Source organism: Cervus canadensis, chromosome 23, assembly GCF_019320065.1.
Source record: "Cervus canadensis isolate Bull #8, Minnesota chromosome 23, ASM1932006v1, whole genome shotgun sequence".
NCBI classification, from domain to species: Eukaryota; Metazoa; Chordata; class Mammalia; order Artiodactyla; family Cervidae; genus Cervus; species Cervus canadensis.
In genome coordinates this window covers 6,169,855-6,197,590 of record NC_057408.1, presented here as the reverse complement: position 1 = coordinate 6,197,590, position 27,736 = coordinate 6,169,855, and the positions used below count along the sequence as shown (strand labels likewise).

Below are 27,736 nucleotides of genomic sequence, written 5' to 3'. Positions count from 1 at the left end.
TAGGAGGGAACATTCTCATTTTTAAAACAGGAGAAGGTAATAGGAGACACGCATTAAGCCTGTCTGGGTCTCTCTGCGTTCTTTTGCTCCAAGAACCAAAGGCCACAGAGGTGACAAGCCTGCAGCCTCTCAAAGCTAACAGCAACAGCAAGACAGAATTTACTCAGCTCCAAGAGAGCATTCTTAATGTCCCAACTCACCTGAAAGGGAGAGAGACTGTTAGTGTCTGCTGACGTAGCTATTTTTAGTTTCTTGTTCCTTAAATTAGTGAGGCTGAACTGGTCTCGTGAAGTCTATGGGCTGCTCATCACTGACCAGGGGAAAGGTTTTGAAAGACTGACTTAACAACATGAATTTCTTTAAAAATATATTAAAAACTCAGCTAAGTATTTTTTTGTAATGGGGAAATGTATTACAAAGCACCGCTTTATCAAAAAATTGTTGTTCAATTATAATAGAAAATATAAGCATTATATTTTAATGCTCCAAGGCATTATCTTTAATTTCTTAAACAAAAGTCATTCAAGAAAAAGTTAAAAATTTAAAGAACCTAACTGGCTCATTATGAATTACTCTTTCTGCTATTTAGATATGAATGAGATTTCCTGTGAGAATATTTTATAAACACATAAAATTACTCTCTTAAATGGTAGTTCCAGAGTACTAGAATACAACCTGAATCTGAAAATCTGTGAATTCTGTATCCACGTATCAATGACCAAAACCACCTCAAGACACTGAGGAAAACTCTTCACTTTAATTTGCAATCAATATTTAATGAGTATTATTACCTCAGTTTCATAAAAAAAAGAAAAGAGCATCAGTCAAAAGAAATCAGAAATGAAAGATTAGCTTTTTCCAAAAATATTCTTCAACTTAGCCATCAAAGTCAAAGCACATAACTCGCCAAGCAGATGTCCTGTTTGAAACCCTTTACACCAAGGTAAAGACCAATACTAATTGGTCGCTTCTCATTCTACTTGTAAAAAAGAAGCTTTAATGCCAGTGCAGGGCACTACAGATGCGTATCCTAGTAACTAATGAATGCTATTCCCTAATCACCAGGACGGGTTAAGTCTCAACATCAGTTCTACAATGAGAAAAATGAAGTAAATCCATCAAGAGGCCAAAGCAATTGATGAATCCAAAACTGAACCCAAATAACTAGTTAAATGCCACCATTCTCAACCCCACTCCACCGCTCATCCAGGGTAGGTCTTTGTTCAGAGCCCTCATTACCCTTCCTCCTGAAGACCGCCTGTCACCAAGCCCTATGAACACTGAGACCCTCCAAGCTGCGGGGGCCACGACTGATTCTCAGTGATGCTGCCTGAAGCCAGCAAAATTCTCATTCTTAAGCCTCTACATTTTCCTGGCTTCTCACAATACATTTAGTAACACAAAGTGAGATTCTGATATAATTTCTATGTAATTCTATGTAATTTCAAAAAGCGGTAAGGCCAAACTACTAAACTGGATTGTCTAGGGATGCATTCATCGTAAATGAAATGCAAACCCATAAAAAGCAAGACAAGTTACCTCCAGAGGAGGGGAGAAAAAGCCTTTGACTGAGACAAAACGGGTAGGGTAGGGAGATTTCTGGTAGCGCTGCGATGTTTTCATTTTCAGTCTGGGTGCTGGTTACACAGGTGCTGGCTTTCACACTATTCATCAGACTATATGTACACTGGTTTTATGTACTTCTCTGTTTATTAGATTTCTTAATTAAAAGACCCCTTGACTCACAAAAAAAATATTTAAAATCACAAAATGTACAAATAAGATAGGAAATCCACTAAAAAGGATAATTTAACTAGTAAATATATACGGCTAAAAAATGTATATATATAACTAGTAAGTCATTGCTGTTGTTCAGTCGCTAAGTCATGTCTGTTCATGACCCCATGGACTATAGCACGCCAAGCTCCCCTATCCTCCACCATCTCCTGGAGTTTGCTCAACTAGTAAATACATATGTTTAAAAAATACTTCTGTCCCACCAGCAGCATTTTTCTCCTTATCAAAACAAACATTTGCCTCTCAAATTAATAAAAGTTAATGAAAGTATCACATCTACTACTGGTGAGCATGGTAAAATGGTTCTCATACTCTGAAGTGATCACTAAAGCAACTTGGCCTTTTGAGATAGAAATTCTTTAAATCTCCTAAACTGAAATATGAGACTAATTAAAGAATAAAGAGCCTACCCTCAATGCTTTTTTAACAGCTAGAAGTCAGAACTAACAAAAAAATAGATAACTGAACACTATTTAAGAAAATAATGTAGATCTATTTGAGGAACTATGAGTTACCCTTTAATTTGATCTTATGGTTACTGTAGTTATATTTTTAAAAAATCTTCACTGGAAATAAACATGGAAATATTTATGTATCAAATGATTATATAGGATTTCTACCCTAATAACAGGTAAGGGTATGAAAAGTAGGTGAGGATATGAAAGAAACAAGACTGGACAGTAGTTGATAACAGCTAAAACTGAGGAATAAGAATTTTCTATACTGGTATTTGGTATATGTTGAAATTCCTCATAATTAAACAAAATTTTTTTAACTAGGGAAAAACTAAGGTGATGAACTGAAATTATGTATCTGCATCTTTTTAAGCAAAGAAAAACAGATACAATAGGAAGGAGAAAAGAAAAACAAATCAAAATCCTATGTTTATGTTAAGAAGCCTTCAGTATTTTATTTCCAAACTTTGTTTCATTATGTTTATAGTTGAAATCTACTGAGCTATTTAATCTACTATTTTAAACATAATTTAAAGCAAATAGTTTCTAAATTCCAGTTAACCAGAGATTCCTGAACCTACCTAAGACAGATACAGTGAATTATTTTTCTGTTCAGCATCTACTTCAGATTCTTCCTGGCTTTTTAAGCTACAGTGTTGCAGCTGTTCTATTTTGAAACCTGGTTTCTTCCACTGCACATTTATGTATCAAACGTTTGTCTTAAAACCAGCATTTTGGTACTTTATATTTTAGCCAAAACCATGAATCTTGTCATTTCTTTCAGACAGTTAAAAAAAAATCAAATATGGACAGTTTATGTGTGATTATATCCGTTACTCATAAACTGTTAATTAACTAATGCCATAATAAATATCGTACTTATCTGAAAAGTTTATTCTGCAGTTCTATTAAAATCTGTGTGCATATATGCCTCATTGTCATAAAGAAAAACTAAACGTAGGTAATTCATTTTGAAATACACTTACCAGGATGATTAGAAATGGGAGGCTGGAATGCAAGCTCATTGTGAACTGGTGGCCCTAAAGAAAAGACAGTAAAAAATCCCATTTTTATTTATTAAAAGTTTTCCAGTGCCAAAACTTTTAATAAACCTTTAAATATAACTATTATACCTTAGGAATTGTTTAGATCAAGTTGATACAATGTCTAAGAACTTAAAAACTTGGTTTACTTTAAAATTATAGTATGCAAATACTCTTGAATCACTCTTTTCTTGAATTGCTTTTGCAGACGTCTAATAGCCAACATTTTAATGTCATATGCCAACTATTAATTTATAATAACTATACATGCAAATAGTTTAAATACATGCAAACTTCAATGCAAATTATAAATAAATTATTCATGTAACATGTAATACAGTATAATTCATACTGTAAGATATAATCCAAACTTAGGTCCATTTTAAAATAAGTGTTATGATTTATTAAGTTAAGAATATTTACAAACTGGCAATAACTGAGAGATCATTATGTGTTAAGACATTATGTTAAACGAATCACATGAATTAACACATTTACTTCTTACAGCGTCCCTTGAGACATATACTATTATTATTACCTTTAAGGCTTAGGGAGGTTAAGTAACTTGCCAATGGTCACACAGGTAGTTAAGCGTTCACACTCAGCACCCTTAACAACTATGCTGGCCAGGCAGCCAGTAAAAGTTACACTCTCTTAAGACAGGGAAACATAGTAACATAACTATAAAAAAGCAAGGTACAGTAACATATTCGCAGTCTGATAGCCTCCTCACCCCAAATTAACATATATACCAATTATATGACTGGAAAGAAAAATGTGACAAAATATTAGGAGTAGATATCTCTGGGTAGTAGAATTCTGGGTAATTTTTATTTTCTTATTTACTCCTCTGTGTTATTTTCCAAGTTTCCTTTGGTACTATTACTCTTATAACGGAGGAAAAGGGTTTAATATATATGAAAGATTTATACTCTTGATTTTATTAGGCCAAATGAACAATGTTCCTATTCTGCCTGAAACGACAAGGTACGGTTGGTTATCAGTAGGGTACCCCTCCCAATCAAGCCTGCACAGAATGACGACAGATTCAACATCTGTGTGTCTACGGTATGCTCAACTCTACAGTGAGAGAAACCTTGAGATCGTGACTCTCAAGGAGTTTCAGTCCACTTAGGATGGATATACAGATACACATGAGATCTAAGAACATATACAAAACAAACAAATGAATGGCAATCAATGTGGTGTTAATGAGACATCAGCAAGGAAGAAATAAAAGTGTTTTGTAAATATCAATCCTCTAAAGCAAAGGTATGAAAACATAACTATGAAAAACTGAAAAGCACTAATCATTTAATGAAACTAAATTGTAAGATGGACAAAAGATGTAAAAACATTATTTAAAAAACAGAAAGAAAACAAACTTCAGAAAAGAAAAGCCCTTACAACAAAACAAGAGCTTACAGTAATGTCCGGGGTGGGGCGGCATAGGCGGGTGGTGCTGAAGATGGCCGTTTTGGTGGTGAGGCAAATTAGGTGTGTATGGTGCGGTCCTACTTCCCGTCCAGGTGGTAGTGCTGTCTAAAAATTAAGGCCCACATGGGTTAATGTGCTTTCATAACGTCTGCCTGTTTTTTCTCAACTACTGAAAAGATTTTAAAAAGCATGTACATACTATGATGATAAGTAGCTGGCTGACCAGTAAATCCATTCTGCTGCTGTCCTGGCTGAGGCCCTGAAGCTATCTGCAACAATCCTTCACTATGGCTGCCTGCCAGTATACTGGCGGGCTGACCTAGAGGAACAAGAAGACATTAATATGGTACATTTATAGATGCAATCCTATGGCTTTATACAGTAAATGAAGGATTCATTACACCTGAAAGTCACAACTATAAAGATGAGCAAAGAGTGGAACTCACCCATGGCCTATCAAATAAAAAACCCTACACTCATCTATAAAGGCAAATCTTAATTTGAAGAAGTTCTTTAAGTAATATCTAGCTAATTCTAGTGGCCCATTCTTCACAAATATTCTCCAAATGCCAGCACAACCCCAGTACAGGTCTAGCCTATCTTAATAACTTCTTCAGATGTACATTAGCTCACCCACAGCCACTCCATCTAGCTTTTGCATCTTTCTGTTAGGATTCCAAAAGTCCAGGCTCAAGGAAATGTTGAAAACTGGAAAGTTCATTATTATCAGCAATGGTACTAGTAATGGCAGAATGCTAAAGTCCAATAAAAAAGCAGAGCAGGCAAGTATTTTAAATGGAATGTAATGGATAAGGTGAGAAAGTTAAGGGGAAGAAAGGTAAGCTCCACTGTCCAGTCAACACAGCATCTGTGAGTTTTAATGAATAAAACAAACCAAAAAAATCAGTCTATTTTGAAATTTTCTCATGTACTTTTAAAAATCAAGAATTGCCTCTAAGAACACTATCATATTTCTGGATTTACAGGAAATTAGTTGCCCTCTCTGTATGTAATGTAACAGGAGAACTATTCTATTCAAAACCATTCTATGAAATTGCTTACATTTTTAAGGCTTTATCTTTTGTGTGGAAAAAGCTAAATATTTTCAAGCAAGTATTAATTCAACTGTGCATCTCACTTGGAAAGCACTAAAATTCCATAATTATTGTTTTTTTTTGTTTGTTTGTTTTTTTCCATAATTATTGTTACTGGCATTACCTCAATCTTTTCTCATCCATATGGGAGTATAATCAGATAGAAGAGAGTAAATGACACCATTGCTCAAATATACAATGAACAGCTCAAAGTATCAAGAAAAAGGAAAATTTTTCTTCCTGCTACAAATCAGATTTCTGTAAGGCTAAGATTATAAAATTAAAAGCTAAAGAGACTATTTCAATACTCCTTGTTTACTTTTAAAGATGATGTTTTCAGCAACCTCCCTTCCTACTCATCCCCCTCAAATTTTTACAGGTTATCTTTAAAGGTTAATTACATATTTGCTGTTGTTTTTAACAACTGTACATGCTATATACTCTTAACTATCTTATAAAAATTGTCACTATACAGAAGAAATTAAACTAATTTAGAAAGAATCCCTAAAGATATTCAGGTTCCAACTGAACATAACGCCCACTACAGTTATCTATACTGAATACTTTCATTACACAATTCCAAGTACATAAAATGAAATTAAACAATTCATGATGTCTTTCAACTCCTCTATTTTAGTCATTTCTTTCCCTTTTTCTAATTTTATCAATATACTATTTAAGATCTAAGGAAACATTCTGCAACAAATTCTAAAACTTACAATTACTACTCATTGTGAAAATACATCCAAAAAACACCAAGACAAAATTATCCATATTTCATTCATACCACTTTTTCTGATCTTGACTAGGACTTGGTCCCAGGGAACATTAATGGTTAAAATGAAGCTGCAGGAGCAGTCATGAACAAAGGCACGCCAATACAACCCTCAGACAGTACCAGCAGGGTAAGTGGCACTAATCTATGCTCAAGTGGCTATGATGTACCTTCTTTTATTTTCCTCCCCTGCCCACTCGTTTATCAACTATATTCCCAAACTGTTAAATACAGAGATAACAGAAGCACCAAGTGATTAAAGGCTCAGGCTCTAAAGTATGTGTGTTTAACCTATATGGTCCAACCTATTTGGAATATGCTGTCTATATGAAAACTGTCATCTTGTGTAGGAAATACAAAAGATATTATTTGAAAAGGTAAAATAAATTAAAGTGGGGGAAATCTGGTGTACTTTATGTGAAATTCAACTGTAGAAATAAATCCTCCATCTGTTTCAAAGATCAAATTTCTATGTTGAACTTGATCTGGTATTAAAGTAAATAGAATATGCTTCCTTTGATATCAATATACAAAGTATCAGTCCAGAGGCATCAACAATTCACTGCTGTTGTGGGCTGAGATACAATCTTCTTAGTACCAAGGAACAAATAACACAGTAATACAAATGCCAAGACCCTGTTCTGTGATTAATTTAAAAAAAAAAGGAACAATGCGGGGTGGGGACAAACTGGGAGACTGGGACTAACATACATACACTGCGATGCATAAAAGAGACAACTACTGAGAGCCTATATATAGCACAGGGAGCTCTACTTGGTGCTCTGTGGTGACTTAGATGGGAAGCAAATCCAAGAAAGAGGAGATACATGTACACATATGGCTGATTCACTTTGCTATACAGCAGAAACTGACACAGCAGTGTAAAGCAACTATACTCCAATTTTTTTTTTTTTTAAAAAGGCCACTCCACTTGCCAAGCTGAAAACTGTCCAACATAAAGTCATTATTGCCTTGACCAGGCCTCAAAAAAGCTGAACCTACTAGCCCTCTCCTTCCATGACACAGCAGAGAAGGCAGTACCTCTAAACTGGAAAGAATCTTTTTAAAATATACTTCTTGTTAGGAAAAAAAAAGATATATATAATTTAGCTTTATTTCAAAATTGACTAAAACACTTAACATCTATCTTGAGGGTCATATGTTACAAACAAATTTGTCAAGATCCTTTTTTCTAATAAGCTTGTACAACTGGAGACTGAGATGACGATTATAAAGTAATCTGCTGGATAAAGCAAAATAAAAACACTGATTAGAGGAAAGCTTGCAATTCCATTAATACAGACTTCTATAAACATCTTGGTTCAAAACTATTTGTTCTCTAAAATTTATATGAAAGCGCAATAGACTTCTTCTGCATGTAATAAAGAACTAATTAGACCACTAATTTAAAGCATTACTTAAATTCCAAGGGACTATACATCAATATAAGACGGTTTATATTCTGTTACATTAAGATAAATTTAAACTTTTTAAAATTACAAATACCTTTTTTTTTTCCAGGACAACTCAAAAACCTATTTGATGCTTGTTAACCTATGAAAGATAACCACAGTACTAATATTCACTTACTTGGAGGTCTCCTCCAAGTGACTACCTATAAATATTAAATGGTTAGGAAAATTCATCTTGCTGACTACATCTGACTCTACAACTCACTTGTGGAAGCCACAGGAATGTTGGGAAAATTGGTGGTGCTGGTAGCATTAGACTCAGATGGAGCCAAGAGAGCTGGGGTGCTGTACGTCTCCGTCGATGCTCGATTACTTGGTGGATGCTGGATGGTTTGAATTGAATGCCCTTCAGTGGATAATGACGGCTGTCCCTCAAAGTCATGAACATATTCATCCTTCACCAACATACTTGGTGGAGCTACACAGAAAAACAAACAAATTTTAAAATCTTATAAGCTTTTATTCCCAGGGAAAAAAAAAGCTTGTAAGTAACATAACAACACCTAAAATCAACTAGAGTATAACTCAGCATTTTCTCATACTACTTTAAAAGCATTCTACTTTATCAGCAGAAGCTATTTATTTAGAGATAGTGGCATCAGATCAATCTGATTAACTCCTTGAAATCTGAAGGCGACTAAATTCCAACAACCTCCAGCTATGGTCCTGAAAAGGTATTTCTGAGCTTCCCAATTAATAACCTAAAGGTAATAATCACCTTCAATATATAACACAGGCAAAAATCAAGTGGCTGGAGAAAGTGTTTACCTCAATAAGAAAACCAAATTTGAGATTGAGTAATTAATTTTTTTCATCTTTTTGCTAATTTCACAATGTAAAAATATGAGTGGGATCTGACAGCTATCCAATGCTAGGATCCAACATCATTAAGTAATGTATTCTTTGAAAGTGAAGTATACTAAATGTTCCCTAAAAAATTAGAACGAACAGAAAAATCTCAAATGGTAAGTCATACTGAAATTTCCTTCTAGAAACCCAATCCAAATAATGATACTTGATAAATATGTAGTGTGAAAAAACTCAATAAACATCTTTCTCCTACATGGTTACACCTTAATGTAACCCTGTAAACTGACCCTACTTGATACAACATCTTTTTCTTGAACAAACCGGAAGAGTTAGTCGGCTTTACTGTGAGGAAAAAAAGAAAATTGAAAATGCATTTATAGTATCAGTGGCTCTGCCCAGAACTTCCCACTTCTTTTTAGGTAACAGTTTTGGGTTTTGCTTTTTGTCTTTAGCAAGCAACCCTTTACTGCACCTGAACTAATACTACCCTACAATTTTACAATCTACTGAACTCTTAACACTAGGTTCTGTTCTTAGAGTAGTCAACAGTCCACAAAAAGCCATTCTCTTTTCCATTAAGAATCAGCACGTAATGCTCCTTATCTTTCTCTATGTCACTCTTTGAAAAAATCTATTACACATAAATACTAATTTGTTACATGGCTATTTTTATTAAACTGAGAACATTTCAAAGAGGTAAGAATAATCTATTGTTCAGATTTCCACATATAATCTCTTAAAGGACTTTGTCATGCATCATAATGAAGACATTGATATTTTTAAGACCCATAAATTCCACTCCAAAGGGTTTCTCTTCAGAAAATTGTATGGAAACAAAAAGACAACCAAAAGGAGCTTAACATATCATTGTATGTCAGTGGAAAAAAAAAGAGTGGATCTAACCATTCATCACTAATGTCGGCCAAATTATAAAAATGCAAAGAAGAAACCATGCAGGTATGACTGTATTTATTCAATTTTTTAAAAATTACACTTGTCAACAAAGTCCTATGATTTTCTCCATAAGATCCTAATATCTCTATTTAATATTTGGAAATTTTAGGGCTTTTGTTGCTTACAGTTACTGGAATCTTTTTATCAAGATTATGGTATTGGTAGTACCTAAGGAGAAAGTTACTAATTTGAGGACACAGCTGGTTACCTTGACATTCATTGCTTCTGCTTTCCAACTGACATTCTGTCTTACTGTGTAATCATAACACTAGAATTACAGGAATTCCCTGGTGGTCCACTGGTTGGGACTAGGTGCTCCCACTGCCATGGCCCAGGTTCAATTCCTGATTGGGGAACTAAGAGCCTGCAAGCTGCACAGTGCACCCAAAAGAAAAAAGATCTGAAAATAATTAAATTTTGCTTTTAAAAAGGTATGTCTCATAACTTTTTCTTGCCTAACACATTGACTAAACCTTTCCAAGTGTTAAGTTCAGAACTTCTACCAGTCTACATGTCTCTTTAATCAAGTAATTTAAAACAAGTTTCTTAGGTAAAACTGGGCATCAACAAGGAGAGATGTCTGTAATACATTTTTTCCAAGAGCAAAAAAGTTGGTTACAAAACACTACTATACACTATAATCATACTCACATTTCAAAAAATCATATACTCTAAGTAAAAAAGCAAGGTCCAGAACAGTGCACAATATGCTTTTTGTGTAAGAAAGGAGGGAAATAACACATGTATTTTTGCGCAAAGAAACCCTGGAAGGAAACACCAGAAACTAATAAAAGTGATTACCTGAGGTAGGGGGGAATGGGGACAGGGGTGGGAGCACTTCTTTTCACTGTATACTTTTTTATAGTATTTTGATTTTATGGACCATGTATTGCCTATTCAAAAAAATAAAATTAAAAAAACATATAGTATATATTTTTAAAGTCCAGGAAATAGACACCAAACCACTAAGTATTTCTCTTTATGGACTAGCATTCAACAAATTAATTCATTGAAAAAAATATTTATTGAGCACCTATGTTCCAGGTACTGTTCTAATACTTGGGATACATCAGCAAACAAAAGAAAGACCACTGCCTTCGCAAGGCTTACAGTCTTCTATGATACGTAGATATTTAAACTGCCTTAATCTTGGGCAAGTTCCCTGACCTCTCCAGGGACCAGTTTCTTTGTATCTGACAAAATGTGGGTAATGCCACCTACCATGTAGGAGTATTATAACAATGATGACACAATATCTGTAGATCATTTTGACACAGAATAAGTACCTAGCAAGTGTTAGCTATTATGATTTAACCATATTTTTAGAGCAGTCACACACGTATATAGATTGTAAAATGCTCTATGAGGAGTAAAGAACTCACAGCAGACAGAAGAGCTGAAGACACGGAGCTCATCCTAGGTCTCTGCTCTTTAACACTACTAGCAAGCAGGGCACAGCTGTCTGATGGTACTGCCACTGTCTTATTTACCTTTTCTTTCCTCCATTAGACTATGTGCTTCCTCGAGTGGAAAAAACATACCTTATTTATCCTATCGTCCCTGGAACCTAACACAGTACCAGGCAATACATGCTCATTAAATATTTGTTAAAATCAATACACAAGTGGATGTGGTCATGGAAAGTTTCATAAAAGAGACGAGACAGGCTGGAAATAATTACCACCAAGATCCCAACTCAAAAGTGAAGGAATTATACCATTTGCTTAACTTTTAGCTACCTGACCTTATACACTTTGTCCAAATCTAAAAGGACCTTGTGAGAAACACCTGTCATTTTCTGAGGAAAGAAGTCAGAGGCCAGCCTTTTTTTTATAGACAGCCACCACTAGGGGGATCCATAAGGCTGAATACAGGGCTAAAGCAACTGAAAAGGGTCATCAACCCACACAATTCCATCAAGGACAAGCACTCGTAACAGCAACAGTTTAGGACAGGAAGCAGTATAATGAGTCTTCAGAATTAGATCACATCACAACTGCTCCCTAAGGGGATTCTAATACAGTTATCACCCTAACACCCATTGAGTTAAAAGCTTTCATTCTCCAAAAATGCAAATGGAGAATAGTGAATATCTAAAGGGTGTTTACTTTCAAAAAGAGGTGACATGATATCAGTGTCTGGGTGATGAATAAGCTGGGCTTTACCCAATTAATCTTAAAGCTACCCTTTCAGACCACAACAGCTTCCATTATCAACCCACTGTTCTCAGAAACCAACTAACCCTTAACAAATACCAAAAGGCACCAGTCTTCCTTTATTATTATTGACATGGAAAAGTGGAGAATAAAAACAAGTAGCCTTTCATGCTCTTCCCAATTTTAAGGTCAGATGATACTTCTGACCCATTTCTAGGATTCTGTAGCAAAAGTGCTACTGAACCACTAATTCCCCTTCAGAACAACAGCACACCTTTCTAAGGTGATATAGTATTGGTTTAGCTGCTCAGTTGTGTCTGACTCTTTGGGACCCCAGACTGTAGCCCACCAGGTTCCTCTGTCCATGTGATTTTCCAGGCAAGAGTACTGGAGTGGTTTGCCATTTCCTCCTCCAGGGGATCTTTCTGACTAGGGTTCAAACCCAGGTCTCCCGCATTCCAGGCAGATTCTTTACCATCTGAGCCACCAGGGAAGTCTTCTAAGGTGATGGTGGCTTTTTATCAGTTTCTGTTCAAAGTAACTAGTTCTTACAGAAATTTTAGCTCATTAACATGTTCCAAGAAACAGAGCTAAAGTTTTAACAGATCTCTGTTCTCAAATACTACACAAAAAATAAAAAACACCCTCTTATTTGTTTCATTTTCCTATCTCAAAACTTTCTTTTAAAAATAGGCTTAGAAAATCTGTGATTGCCATGTACTTTAAAGTAGCCTTGTTTTATTTACTCAAAATATAACAAGACTGAAAAAAAATATAGTATACAGTTTTAAGTCACTCACAAAATTATCAATCATAAAAATAAGTTTGGCTGAAATGAAGAAAAATGAGAATTTGGGTGTTTTTAAACTATGTTATACATGATTCTAAATTACCAAACAGGTTATTTACACCCACTGAAACTGGTTCTGTGAGATTTACTTCTAAAATAGCCAGTTTTTACCAATTCAAAAGTTACTCTTTCTTTGTATGTTTTATGTTCCCCATCACATTTTTTAGACTACTTGTAGTCATAAATAGCAGTTCAAATTCAAAGAGTCAACAGCCTACTAAATCCAGCTTGTTTTTTTAATCCAGTTTTAAATGTTGATGCATGCCCCACTCCTGCAAAATGTACATTTTCAAAGCAGTAAGTACTTTTCTTGTAAATGTTACCAGCACCCACCCATACAGATTAATTTTAGGTCAATAAAAAATAAAGGGGATGAGATAAAAGAAAAGAGAGTTCAAAGAAAGGGATTACCTACCATTACTCTGCAGTGTTAATCCTGAGAGATCTTAAATTTTTAAAGGGGAAAAAAAATAAAACATTAATCATTATCATGAAAATAATTTCCACCATATTTAAAATTACAGAATGTAAATTTAAGCCAGGGATTCAAAATTTCCATGAACCATTTCAATTCAAGAATAGTAGTGTAAATGCTATCTAACAATGCAAAAGTGCTTTTCATCTTATTTTTCAAGATCAGTGTTCTAAACGGGCAAAATACCAAGTATGTACACTTAGTTTTAGCAGTCAAAATATAGGCTTGCCCAGAATTCAAATTTAAATACACATATTTCATTAAAAATGTCTGACTTTTAACATTAGTTGAAATCCTGGGCTATCTCCAAATTTACAATTTAACTTAGAAAACTTAAAACACTATTGATATCTTTTCCCTTTATGCTTCTAGGCATTAAAGTCTACTTACCAATTCCAGGTGATACAACTCGTTCATAGTGATATGGATTCACACAGACACTATCACATTTTAAGTCAAATGCATACTGACAATATTTAACATGTTTTAGTTCATTTTTGTGAAGGTCAGGCCACCTCCAGAGACGGGCATAGATCACATGAGGAAATCCCTTCCGACCAGCCACCTAAGAAAAGTAAATGACCATTTAATGAGCATCAATTATGCATCACACAATATACAAGGCACTTGATACATTCTCATTTAATCCTTACAATCCTACAAAGTTAGTATTATAATTCCTATTTCTTAAACGAGAAAACTAAATGCTCAAAATAACTGGACAAGGTCACAAAGTAGTAAACTTAAGTATGATTTCAAGGCTTATGCTCAGGTTTTAAAAATACACAAAAAAGTATGCGTTTAATGAAGAAACAATACCTAAAATCTAGAAATAAAAAATTTTAAGCCTAACAATATGCTTTCTATATGTTTCTTTAAAAATATTAAACACATGAGATTATGTAATTCTACATGAATAATCTGATCCCTGAAAGTAAAAGGTAAAGATTTGTAAATTTAAGTTAACTCTGTAAGTTTTAAAAATATTGTTGAATTCTTCTGGATTGTTTTTCACATAAAAGTACCAGACATACACCACCAGATTTCTAAATTATAATAAAAAATAAAATAAACTGAGTTGTACATATAATACCAAAAAAGAAAAAAAAGACTACAAGGATGAATACCAAAGTGCTAAAGATGTAGGTTTTCTTCTAATTTTTATTTTCCAAATTTTCTATATTGAACATTTTTTTTTAGTCAAAACATTTTTAAAAACTTCTAAGCTATACCTCTATTGTAAAGAAGATACATCCTTCCATTTATTTCCATAGTGTATCAGTACAGGATCATGTATTGATAATATCTGTACTATAGGATGTACTACAGTATCTAAAGAGATGGAGCAAGCATGAAATTTCTGTAGTAACTTAAGAGGAAACAAGAATTCGTAAAAACCTGCCACTACAGAGCACAGAAGAAACTCTGGAACAAGACTAACCTGAAGCCTTCCATCCAATGTTCTCTGTATGGTAACACACTTGCTAGGGTGAGCTCCATTTGTAGTTATAGCTGTTATTAAAGAATCCAATTCATCTTTTTTCTCCTTCAGCTTTTTTACCAAACTTTCAATTGCTCTTTTGGCAAATGTTTCACTCTCTCCACCTTGTCTATGACACATCAAACTATGTACAATGCTCAGACAGGCATCATTACTTGTTGGTGTATTTGTAATAGACATATTGTCCATTTGTTAAGGTTATTTCTTTTAAATCAAATATGTCTCCAATTTCTGGAGCAATTTTGATCTTTCCGAGGCAGCGAAAAACAACAGTTAACGTTGCAAGGAAAATTGTTAGACATGTAGTATTCAGGATAATCTAAAAAAAAAAAAATGAGACACAGATATCAGAACACATTTCACAAAGCAGATTCAAATACTTTGGAAAAGATGGAATTGTTTCAGTTAAGTCAAAGACTCAATGCACAAAATTAAATGTGGTGCTTAGAGTTTTAAATGACTTAAAATGTTGCTGTTTTTTACACTCCCAAAATATTAAAGTGAGGCCTTATTATTATACAGGCATATTCAATCAAGTCTTGTTGACTGTACTAGTCACCCTAAAGTAAAATCTTAACAGAACTTTTAAAATGGATTACTTCTGAAGAGCAGCACTTTAAAATATTCTTGATTAACAACTAGCTAAAGCTAAAAGTCTACCACTAATACACATGAAAAATTCGCCATCACCTGGTACCAAATGCTGTTTATCCATCAGCAACAGCCATCTTTGTTATAAGAGACCACTGACAACAATAAAAAGATGAATAATTTTTAAATGGGCAAAGGATTCTAATATTCACTTCTCCAAAGAAGAAGGGCCAACAAGCACATGAAAGATACTCAATATCATTAATCATTACTGAACTGCAAATCAAAACTACAAAGAGATACCACTTAACATTCACTAGGTTGGATAAATCTAAAGAGACAAAAAGCATTTGTGAGAAAATGGAACCCTCATACACTGCCCATGGGATTGCAAAATGGTATAACCACCTTGGAAAAGGACTCTTGACAATTCCTCAAAATGTTAAACACAAAGTTACCATATAATCCAGCCATCATACCCTCAGCAATTCCATCCAAAATTACCAAAAACCTATGTCCACACAAAAATATATACATAAATGTTCATAGCAGTATCATTCCTAATAGCCAAAACAACGCAAACGTCCATCAACTGATGAATGTATAAACACATACAATGTAATATTATCTAGTCATAAAAAAGAATGACGTACTGGTACATGCTTCAACATGGATGAACCTGGAAAACATGCTAAGAGCAAGTCACAGAAGGCCACATGCTGTATAACCCCATTTATATGAAACATCCAGAACAGGCAAAGCACCAAAAAAAAAAAGTGGATTAGTGGCTGCCAAAGGTTTGGGGGGGAGGGTGAGGAGTGACTGCTAATAGGTATGGAGTTTCCTTTGCGTCAGTCGCTCAGCCCTGTCTGACTCTTTTCAACTCCATGAACTATATAGCGTGCCAGGCTCCTCTGTCCATGGAATTCTCCAGCAAGAATACTGGAGTGAGTAACCATGTCCTTCTCCAGGAGATCTTCCCAGCCCAGGGATCGAACCCACATCTCCAGTGTCTCCTACACTACAGGCAGAGTCTTTACCACTGAGCCACCAGTCCTTCGGGGGTAATGAAAATGTTCTAAAATTGATACTTGTGACCGCTGCATAACTCTGTCACTATAGGGAAAACCATCAAATCATACACCTTAAACAGGAGACTTTTACAGTATGTGAATTAACACACCAATAAAGTTATTATTAAAAAAAGAGACACTACTGAATTCCTCAGAAGATTTTACCCATAAAAGCAACAAGGTAAATTCCTTTCAAAAGAAATTAAAATATAAGAATATTCATTAAAAATCCATTCAACATCTATAACACAAACTAACTTATCTAACCTCAAAATCTCACGTGGAGTAAGAAAAGGCCACCAGCCTAAGAACAAATGCGATGAAGCGGGAGCAGAGGCTGTTCTCATGCCAGGTTGTTCTGCACGCATTTGCTGATATTGCTGCGTCCTACGCTTATTTTACTTTTATTTTCTTTGGCTATTTACTTGAATTTTAAAAACTCATTCTCCACTACCAAATTAATAACTAACTCATCAGTCTGCCAAGACCAACTCCTCTCCTGACAACCTTCACTGGCACAGCGTGCTGATGAGCTCGGTTGTGGCCATCCCCTGGACTGCAGCCCGCCAGGTTCCTCTGTCCGTGCAACTTTCCAGGCAAGAATACTGGAGCGGGCTGCCATTTCCTTCTCCATGTACAGCTTGACCACCACTCAATTACCCAGCTCTGGAAAGCCTGGTAAATCATATCTGACCTACCTGTCTCTGACCTCCCCTACATTCTCTCATAAAGTTACATGGTTCTTTACCCTAGTCATTTCTACCAACTCCTATTCTATCAGACACTGATGTAGTTCTGGGCTTCCCTTACATTTATATTACTTGATATTTAACACGTGCTCCCTTCTATTGTTATCTATTTTATATAAACACCTGCCCCAGGCAGAGAGAAACACATTTTTCATGTATCTTTGAATATTGAGCCACTTTGCTCACATTTAAAAAATACATGCTGAAGGTGTACTTTTCAGATAGCCAGAGAGAACCTACCTGGTGGGTTCTGGAGTTAAGAGATATGGATTAGAATCCCAAGTCTAACACTAAACAGTGGGACAAATTAAGTTACTTAAACTCTCTCTCTCTGAACCTGGATGAAAAGGAGAATATACAGAGCTCAAAGTGGAAAAATCTATATAAAGGTGTCTAGCACGTAATGCTGAGTAAAAAGCAGATACTTTCTGAATACCAAAATGCTTAATTGTTTTAAAGAGATTTTCCTACAACACATTATGCATTTCTCTGCATTTTCTCCTATTAAAATTTGTCCAAGAAAATTTAGTAGGGCAGGAACAGCAGTAAACCGCCCATCGAGGACTCACAACACAAAGGCATACAGGAGTCAGGCAAATTACATAAATGAATGAAAATGTGGCAGGTGTAAAGAAAAGTCCTAAGGCAAGCAAGTGCACGTCCATCTAAAGTGAGCAACCGATACTCCCAGCAGAACTAACATTTGAGTTGCCACATTTTCAAAGCCTATTTGTATGTCAAAATAAGTATTGGCAACTTACTTACAGGGAAAGGGAGGAAGAGGGAGAAAGAGAAACTGCTGTGAAAGCCAAACCAAACACACCTTCGACTCAAATCTGTCCCAAGAGAATCGTCAGTCTGAAAACTCAGAAAGCCAACCTCATAACAATTTTAATTTCTAGACTGAAAGCTCTCAGGGACAGGGAGTAATGCTTGTCTTACTAATCATTTTATGCCCATAGGACATATAAGTGCTTCTTCTTATTAAAGGAATGCAGTTCTGCCTGTGTTTTAAGATTCATGTCCAGGCTATTTCTTTTGCCTAATATATCCAGTCTCATTTTATCTACTCAGTAAATTCCTAGCCACCTTTCAAAGTGCAGTGTAAATGTCTCAATGCCTCCAAGAGTTTCCCCTAACACACTGTCTCCTCTCATCGCAATCCTGGAGAACTACTTCCCTGGTATGTTTACTGTGTGTCCTGTTATATTACTTGACACCACTCTCAAAACCACACCCCAATTACAACTCAACACATTATATTGTAGTTATTTGATTATGTATTTGCTTCACACCCTGCTGCCAAAGTTTAGAAAACAGCAGTACTTTCTCATCTTAGAAATTCCCAGTACAATGCTCTGTTCCTTTCATATACTAGGCAAATGCTTACAAGTGGACTATAGTTTTTTTTAATTCAGTATCACTACCTTGCAACAAATTTGGAAGAATGCAAACACACATGTCGCTGAATTCATTCTGATATTATATCCAAAAGACTTGTTCCACCTTGTAATTAAGGATGAATTAAATTCAGATGACCATCATACCTACTACTGTGGGCAAGAATCGCTTAGAAGAAATGGAATAGCCCTCACAGTCAACAAGAGTCCAAAATGCAGTACTTGTGTGCGATCTCAAAAACGACAGAATGATCTCGATTCATTTCCAAGGCAAACCATTCAACATCACAGTAACCCAAGTCTATGCCTCAATCACTTATGCCAAAGAATCTGAAGTTGAAAGGTTCTATCAAGACCTACAAGACCTTCCAGAACTAACACCAAAAAAAGATGTCCTTTTCATCACTGGAATGCAAAAGTAGGAAGTCAAGAGACACCTAGAGTAACAGGTAAGTTTGGCCTTGGAGTACAGAGTGAAGCAGGGCAACGGATAACAGAGCTTTGCCAAGAAAACAAACTGGTCATAGCGAACACCCTCTTCCAACACCACAAGAGAAGACTCTACACATGGACATCACCAGAAGGTCAATATCAAATCAGACTGATTATATTCTTTGCAGCCAAAGATGGAGAAGCTCTACACAGTCAGAAAAAAACAAGACCTGGAGCTGACTATGGCTCAGATCATGAGCTCCTTATTGCAGAATTCAGACTTAAACTGAAGAAAGTAGAGAAAACCACTAGGCCATTCAGGTATGATCTAAATCAAATCCCTTATGATTACAGTGGAGGCTGACCAACAGATTCAAGGGATTAGATCCAGTAGACAGAGTGCCTGAAGAACTATGGATGGAGGTTTGTAACACTGTACAGGAGGCGGTGACCAAAACCATCCCAGAGAAAAAGAAATGAAAGAAGGTAAAGTGGTTGTCTGAGAAGGCTTTACAAACAGTTGAGAAAAGAAGAGAGGTGAAAGATAAAGGACAAAAGGAAAGATATACCCAACTGATTGCAGAGTTTCAGAGAATAGCAAGGAAAGATCAGAAAGTCTTAAGTGAACAATGCAAAGAAATAGAGGGAAACAACAGAATGGGAAAGACAAGAGATCTCAAGAAAATTGGAGATACCAAGGGAACATTTCATGCAAAGATGGGCACAATAAAGGACAGAAACAACAAAGACCTAACAGAAGCAGAAGAGATTAAGAAGAGGTAGCAAGAATACACAGAAAACTATACAAAAAAGATCTTAATGACCCAGATAACCACGACGGTGTGGTCAATCATCTAGAATCAGACATCCTGGAGTGTGAAGTCAAGTGGGCCCTAGGAAGCATTACTACAAATAAAGCTAGTGCAGGTGATGAAATTGCAGCTGAGCTATTTCAAATCCTAAAAGATGATGCTGTTAAAATGCTAAACTCAGTATGTCAGCAAATTTGGAAAACAGCCTTGGCCACAGGACTGGAACAGGTCGGTGTTCGTTCCAATCCCAAAGAACATTCTAACTATCATACAATTGCACTTATTTCACATGCTAGGAAGGTAATGCTCCAAATCCTTTAAGCTAGGCTTTAGCAGTACATGAACCAAGAACTTACAGATGTACAAGCTGGATTTAGAAAAGACAGAGGAACCAGAGATTAAACTGCTAACATCAGTCAGATCATAGAAAGAGCAAGGGAATTCCAGAAAAACATCTACTTCTGCTTTATTGACTATGCTAAAGTCTTTGACTATGGGGATCACAACAAACTGGGAAAATTCTTAAAGAGGTGAGAATATCACACCACTTTACCTGTCTCCAGAGAAGCCTGAATGGAGGTCAAGAAGCAACAATTAGAACTGGACATGGAACAACAGACCAGTTCAAAATTGGGAAAGGAGTACATCAAGGTTGTACAATGTCACCCTGCTTATTTAACTTACATGCAGAGTACATCATGTGAAATACTAGGCTGGATGATGCACAAGCTGGAATCCAGATTGCCGGGAGAAATATCAATAACCTAAGATATGCAGATGATACCACTCTAATGGTAGGAAGGGAAGAGGAACTAAACAGTCCCTTGATGAGAGTGAAACAGGACAGTAAAAAGCTGGCTTAGAATTCAACACTCAAAAAACTAAGATCATAGCATGGGCCCATCACTTCATAGCAAATAAATTGGGGGAAGTGGAAACAGTGACAGATTTTATTTTCTCAGGCTCTGAAATCACTGTGGACAGTGACTGCAGCCATGCAATTAAAAGATGCTTGTTTCCTGGAGCCCGGGGGGGGGGGGGGGGGGGGGGGGCGGCAGGGAAGCTATGACAAACCTAAACAGAGGATTAAAAAGCAGAGACATCACTTTGCCAACAAAGGTCTGTATAGTCAAAACTATGGTTTTTCCAGTAGTCATGTACAGATGTGAAAGCTGGGCCATAAAGAAGGCTGAGCGCCAAGAATTGATGTTTTTGAACTGTGGTGCTGGAGAAAACACCTGAGAGTCCCTTGGACTGCAAGGAGATCAAACCAGTCAATTCTAAAGGAAATCAACTCTGGGTATTCACTGGAAGGACAGATGCTAAAGCTGAAGCACTAATAATCTGGCCACCTGGTGTGAAGAACAGACTCACTGAAAAGACCCTGATGCTGGGAAGATTGAGGGTAGGAGGCGAAGGGAACAACAGAGGATGAGATGGTTGGATAGCATCACTGACATGAATTTGAGCAAAAACAGGGATACAGTGAACAACAGGTAAGTGAGCAAACTGGCATGATGCAGTGATGGGGTAGCAGAGTCAGATACACTGGAAAACAAGGACAAAGTACCTGAGTGTAACCATTTCATCACAATCTCACTATCAGATGTAACCACCTCTAAAATTTAAGCTATTTTTGGCCCTAACAGTATCTCAGAAAATGTTTTAATTTGCACATTTCTCTGAAAACTAGTAGAAATACTCCTATGACCACAAGTGTCTGAAACATAATGTAAAAGCTCCTAGTATAAAAAAATAATACCAGCAAGGGTATACAGGTGTTTTCCTAAATTAAACAGTTCTAGATTACAACTTTTTAAAGAGTCATATGGAATGACAGTAGACAAGAGCATTTAAGTGGTATAAACAAATGCACAGATTTTAGTCAAAGCTCCAGTAGCATGACTGGTAAGCTAACACCTCTCTCAATTCTCTAGTCTGTAACAATGGAAACAGTATCTGCCTTGCCAAGTTTACAGACTGGCTATGGTAATCAAATGCAACAGTGTATATATCAAAGCAACCTGGGGACCATAAATTGGCCCATTCAACAAACACTGTATCCCCTCTGAGCAAAGCACTTACAGATACAAAAACAAGTTAACAGGTAGTCAGAAAAGGGTTCTCTACTGAGAAAATCCCATTTTTGTAACAATTTATATCACCTCATTAGCTATCCTGAAACAAAGTTCTAACCTACTTTTAATTTTTTAAATAAACAATACCCTAATATAAAGGGGGGAAAAGATTAATATATAATGCAGTATATAGTTCAATAAAAATGCTCAAGCGTATCAACAAAATCAGAAGGTATACTAAAAAGGTTAGATGCTAGGATGAATACAGTAAATCACCATAAATATGATAGCTGTGTTGTTTTGACACAATGGCACTGTAGTCAGGGACATGGGTTTTCCAAAATGTTAACTGCTGATAAAGTTCCAAACAAAACAACTTCAGTTAAGAAACTGAATTAACAGGATTGACATGTATACACTACTGTTCAGCACAGGGAACTCTATTCAATACTCTGTAATGATCTATATGGGAAAAGAATCTAAAAGAGAGTGGATATACGTATAACTGATTCACTTTGCTCGATAGCAGAAACATGACAGTGTAAATCAACTATATTCCAATAAAAAATAAACAAAAACAGAGAAGCTTAACTCCCCAAAACTGAATATATATTAAGATGGAGCTAGGGTCTAGGCTAATTATGTTTTCCTTCTACATGAATATTCTGGGCATTTGAAAGCACTGTGGAAAGCAAAATGTTCTTAACAGTCTCCCGCATGCAGGATGTCATGCTCACTCCCCATGCACCAAAGTTCCTCCCACTAACTTCCACAACCATCTCTTAAAGAGCAGTTGTTCAGTCTTGCAGTCATGTCCAGCTCTTTGTGACCGCATGGACTGCAGCACGCCAGGCTCCCCTATCCTTCACCATCTCCCGGAGTTTGCTCAAACTCATGTCCATTGAGTCGGTGATGCCATCCAACCATGTCATCCTCTGTCGCCCCCTTCTCCTCCTGCCCTCAATCTTTCTCAACATCAGGGTCTTTAAAAATGAGTCAGCTCTTTGCATCGGGTGGCCAAATTGTTGGGAGTTTGAGTACTTACTCCACTGAGAACCACTGACCAAGACAGTCCAAACACATCATTACGCTAAGTAACAGATGCCTAAAAGAGGTAGGAATTAAAGTGATCTGGAAACAGGAAAGCATGGAAAATCCACAGGTAAGCTAAGCCTTAGCATGATATATCAGTCAGGCTAGGCTAGTCTATGTCACAGTGACAACCAACTCCCCAGAATCAGCAGCTTAAAACAAAGCTTTATTTTCTGCATAAACTAAACATCAATCACAAATATACACCCAGAATGGCAATGTTCATCACTGCTCATTGTCATCTCTCACAGATTAGGCTAAGAAAGCTCCATTGCTACATATGTCCTTAAATGACGGGCAAAGATCAGTTCAGTTCAGTTGTGTCCGACTCTTTGCAACCCCATGGACTGCAGCACACCAGGCCTCCCTGTCCATCACCAACTTCCGGAGTTTACCCAAATTCACATCCATTGAGTCGGTGATGCCATCCAACCATCTCATCCTCTGTCGTCCCCTTCTCCTCCTGCCCCCAGTCCCTCCCAGCATCAGGACCTTTTCAAATGAGTCGGTTCTTCACACCCGGTGGCCAAAGTATTGGAGTTTCAGCTTCAGCATCAGTCCTTCAATGAACATTCAGGACTGATTTCCTTTAGGATGGACTGGTTGGATCTCCTTGCAGTCCAAGGGACTCTCAAGACTCTTCTCCAACACCACAGTTCAAAAGCATCAATTCTTCGGCGCTCAGCTTTCTTTATAGTCCAACTCTCACATCCATACATAACTACTGGAAAAACCATAGCCTTGACTAGACAGACCTTTGTTGGCAAATAATGTCTCTGCTTTTTAATATGCTGTCTAGGTTGGTCATAACTTTCCTTCCAAGGAGTAAGCATCTTTTAATTTCATGGCTGCAGTCACCATCTGCAGTGATTTTTGGAGCCCAAAAGATAAAATCAGTCACTGTTTCCACTGTCTCCCCATCTATTTCCCATGAAGTGATGGGACTGGATGGCATGATCTTAGTTTTCTGAATGTTGAGCTTTAAGCCAACTTTTTCACTCTCCTTCTTCATCAAGAGGCTCTTAAGTTCTTCTTCACTTTCTGCCATAAATAAGGGTGGTGTCAACTGCATACCTGAGGTTATTGATATTTCTCCCAACAATCTTGATTCCAGCTTGTGCTTCATCCAGCCCAGCATTTCTCATGATGTACTCTGTATATAAGTTAAATAAGCAGGGGGAAAGATAGGACAACTCATACTCTGGCTTTTAAAGGCTGACTATCGCTTCTGCTCACACTTGATAGGCAGTCATATGGCCGTGCCAGTGGTTCTCAACCAGAGCAACTCTGTCTTTCCAGGGACATTTGGAAATGTCTAGAGACATTTTTGATTGCTACAACTGGAATGGGGTAGAGGGGGAGGCAGTGGCAATGGTGGAGGGCACAGTACTACAGGGTATCTAGTGGGTCAAGACCAGGGCTACTGCTAACCATTGTGCAATGCACAGTACAGCCCCCCATAACAAAACTTTACCATGCCCAAAATGTCAATAGTGCCAAAGCTGAGAAACCCAGGACCAAAGCTAATTTCAAGGTCAGGAAGGGAGATAGAGAGAAGTACAATATTACTAGGCACCAGAAGAGCCATGAGAATATTGATGAAGTAGTACTACCACACGTGAATAAGAATTTGCCAGGCTGAAGGAAAATCACAGAAAAAAGCAGAGGGACAGGAGCAGGTTTATGGTAGGAAGGGTGTGGGGAGGAGAAACAGCACTGGATCTGCATTAGAAAGAAAACCTTAGTGACTGCAAGAAGATAGCTTTGCAAAGAGGAAAAGAAAACCAGTCAGGAGACAGTGATCAGGAGAATGAATGGGCCCAGACTAGGGGCATGGGCAATGGAAACCAACAGGACACTTCTAGGCAGAACAGATGACAATTTTTCAGTCAACTGCGTACAAGGAGTGAAAAGAAAGAGCAGTCAAAAGATGGCCCATTTCCCAGACAGGTTTACTGAAAGATGAAGAATGAATAAAAGATTTAAAAGTGGTTAAGTAACAAATTCAGCTTTAAATACGCCGTATTTACAGTCATTTAAAGATGTTAAGCCAATGTGAAAGTCTCTAACACAGAGATATTAGATAAAGTCACTGTAACAGAACAACAATCCCACTGCAATGGGGTAATTAATGGGAAGCAGGAAGTCAGCAAATGGGACAGAGGTTTGTTCTTATATCTACCTATGTTGTGTTTTGTCCCTAGCCTTGCTATTAAACATAAGGTGCCACCTGAAGTTGACCATAGATCTAAAAGCAACTCCATGAAGTATAAAGCCACAATAATTAAAATACTCAGTAAAATTAAATAGGCTGAGTGCTGCCCGGAGAGGCTCTCATGGAGATTCATGAACTTTAGTTAATGAATGCTGCTATTTTTTTAATTTCTCAGATATCTGTTTACTTTTGGATGATTACATTTGTAAAACCAACACAGAGGCATATTTTCTAGAAATTATACATACCTTAGTCAAGGATTAAGTATGGGAATATTTGAGAAACTGCTTAAGTTTAACAAGAAAAAAAAACAGCCTGGCCTGGTGAAGTATCATTAGAAAGAATTCTAAGAAACGGCAACCCACTCCAGTACTCTTACCTGGAAAATCCCATGGACGGAGGAGCATTGTACGCTACAGGCCATGGGGTCGCAAAGAGTCAGACACGACTGAGCGATTTCACTTTCACTTTCAAGCACAGGCGTGCACCAGGGGTGGGGTGGGAGAGGGTGCAAGCTTAATTCAATTACCCGAAGACACAAGTTACCTGAAGCACAAGTTACAGCCTAGACTGAGCTTCATCAAAATGAGGGCAGCTGGAGGAAAACCTCCAAAAGTACAAGGAATTATATGCACAGTATTAAGTGGCTCAGAAGGTAAAGAATCTGCCTGCAATGCAGGAGACCTAGGTTCGATCCCTGCATCGGGAAGATCCCCTGGAAAAGGGCACGGCAACCCACTGCAGTATTCTTGCCTGGCAAATCCCATGGACAGAGGAACCTGGCAGGCTACAGTCCATGGGTCACAAAGAGTTGGACACAACTGAGTGACTAACACTTTTCAATGATTATAAAGATTTAAGATAAGAATAATACAAAGAAACAAAAAGACATTTTTTGTGATAACTTTTAAGATGGACTACAAGGGACAAATTTAAAAATGTTTGCTGTTCACCCTCTGGGCTTAGATTTAAATGTCATACTGGTGTATCAATTTCATACATAATTTAATAATTAATGAATAATCTTATTGTAAAATTAATTTTTCTGAATGAATATATTAGGGTTGCTAAAAGAAGAATCAATAAAGTCCTCTAGTTGACATGTTTTTTGTCTGCCAGCATACATTTTCCTTTCTGTAACAGTACTCAGGACTCTGATTTCCCAAGGAGAACATACGCGGGCAGGTAGGTTAAGACTCTGCCTAACCAGTCACCTCCATGGCACATCAGCTGTTTCAAAAACGGGAAAGGACCCAAGTCAGACTAACGACAGCTCTCGGACTTCTGCTGGAACTACAGACAGAAAAAAGAAAAAAAGGCCTTTCTTTGCTGGACCTGAACATGAAGCTGGGAGTAGTCAGTCTGGAGCCTGCCTGCCTGTTAAGTCACTGCAGTCATGTCTGACTCTGCAACCACACGGACTGTAGCCCACCAGGCTCCTCTGTCCTTGGGATTCTCCAGACAAGAGTACTGGGGCGGGTTTCCATTTCCTACTCCAGGGGATCTTCTCGATCCAGGGATCAAACCCACGTTTCTTACATCTCCTGCATTGGCTGGTGGATTCCTTACCATCAGCACCACCTGGGACCCTGCCTGAGACTTAAACTAACAGAAAGGGAAGCACTGCCAGAAGACAGAATCCTGATGACACTGGCTCCTTGTGACCCCAGATCCAGCACTCTGAGCCCAGCTCTGATTCCAGGCCAAACCAATGAATTCCCTTTTTCACCTGACTGCAACATATTTCCCAAATTAACTGAACAAAAATTGAGTTAATTGAGGACCTACTGTATAGCACAGAGAACTATACTCAATATGTTATGATAATTTATAAGGGAAAAAGACCTGAAAAAACATATATATATGAATCACTGCACTGTACACTTGAAACTAACACGACATTGTAAATCAACTCTATGTTTCAATTTTCTTTAAAACCAAGTTAATAACATTCTCAGAAATAAGAGTAATATAATACAAACCACATATATCAACAATAATAACCAATAATTTTGTCAGTAACACAGATAATGAGTTATTTTAAAATAGCAGCTGCCAAACTGGTCTCCATCCAGTCCACTTACTCACATGCTTAATTATTGAGAATTCCAAACAACCTTTGTTTACGTGAGTTACATCTATTAATATTTACCATATCACAAATTAAAAATGTTTACTCTATCCAAATAACTTAATAAATCCATTACACATTAATATAAATTTTATGAAAAATAAGTATTTTCTAAAACAAAAAAGTCAATATTCAGAATGACATCATTTTTGGTTTTGCAAATTTCTTTAATATCTAGCTTAAGAGAAGACAGCTGGATTCTCATAAGTGCTGCTGCATTCAATCCATTGTTATGGTTAATGTTTATGAAGACAATGCACCTCACACAGATAAGTAACTGGAAAAGGCAGGAATATTTTAACAGCCCTTCTATACAATGATGGCTGTTCATCTTTTATTCAATG

The 27,736-nt window shown here is 36.9% G+C and overlaps 1 protein-coding gene across 3 annotated transcripts in view; it reads right to left on the bottom strand.

Moving 5' to 3' along the window:
* The window catches only part of SMAD4 (SMAD family member 4), a 53,029-nt gene that overhangs the window by 17,840 nt on the left and 7,453 nt on the right, over positions 1 to 27,736 (bottom strand). For all 3 annotated transcript variants that reach the window (XR_006264828.1, XM_043443693.1, XM_043443694.1), the window contains exons 2-8: positions 14,760 to 15,138; positions 13,709 to 13,883; positions 13,259 to 13,288; positions 8,279 to 8,491; positions 4,932 to 5,051; positions 4,721 to 4,837; positions 3,239 to 3,292 (exon numbers count right to left, since the gene is read on the bottom strand). Coding sequence is in view for 2 of the 3 variants with exons in the window: in XM_043443693.1 (XP_043299628.1) it covers positions 3,239 to 3,292; positions 4,721 to 4,837; positions 4,932 to 5,051; positions 8,279 to 8,491; positions 13,259 to 13,288; positions 13,709 to 13,883; positions 14,760 to 15,008 (958 nt within the window). In the remaining variant the exon portion in view is untranslated. The remainder of the gene's footprint in view (positions 1 to 3,238; positions 3,293 to 4,720; positions 4,838 to 4,931; positions 5,052 to 8,278; positions 8,492 to 13,258; positions 13,289 to 13,708; positions 13,884 to 14,759; positions 15,139 to 27,736) is intronic.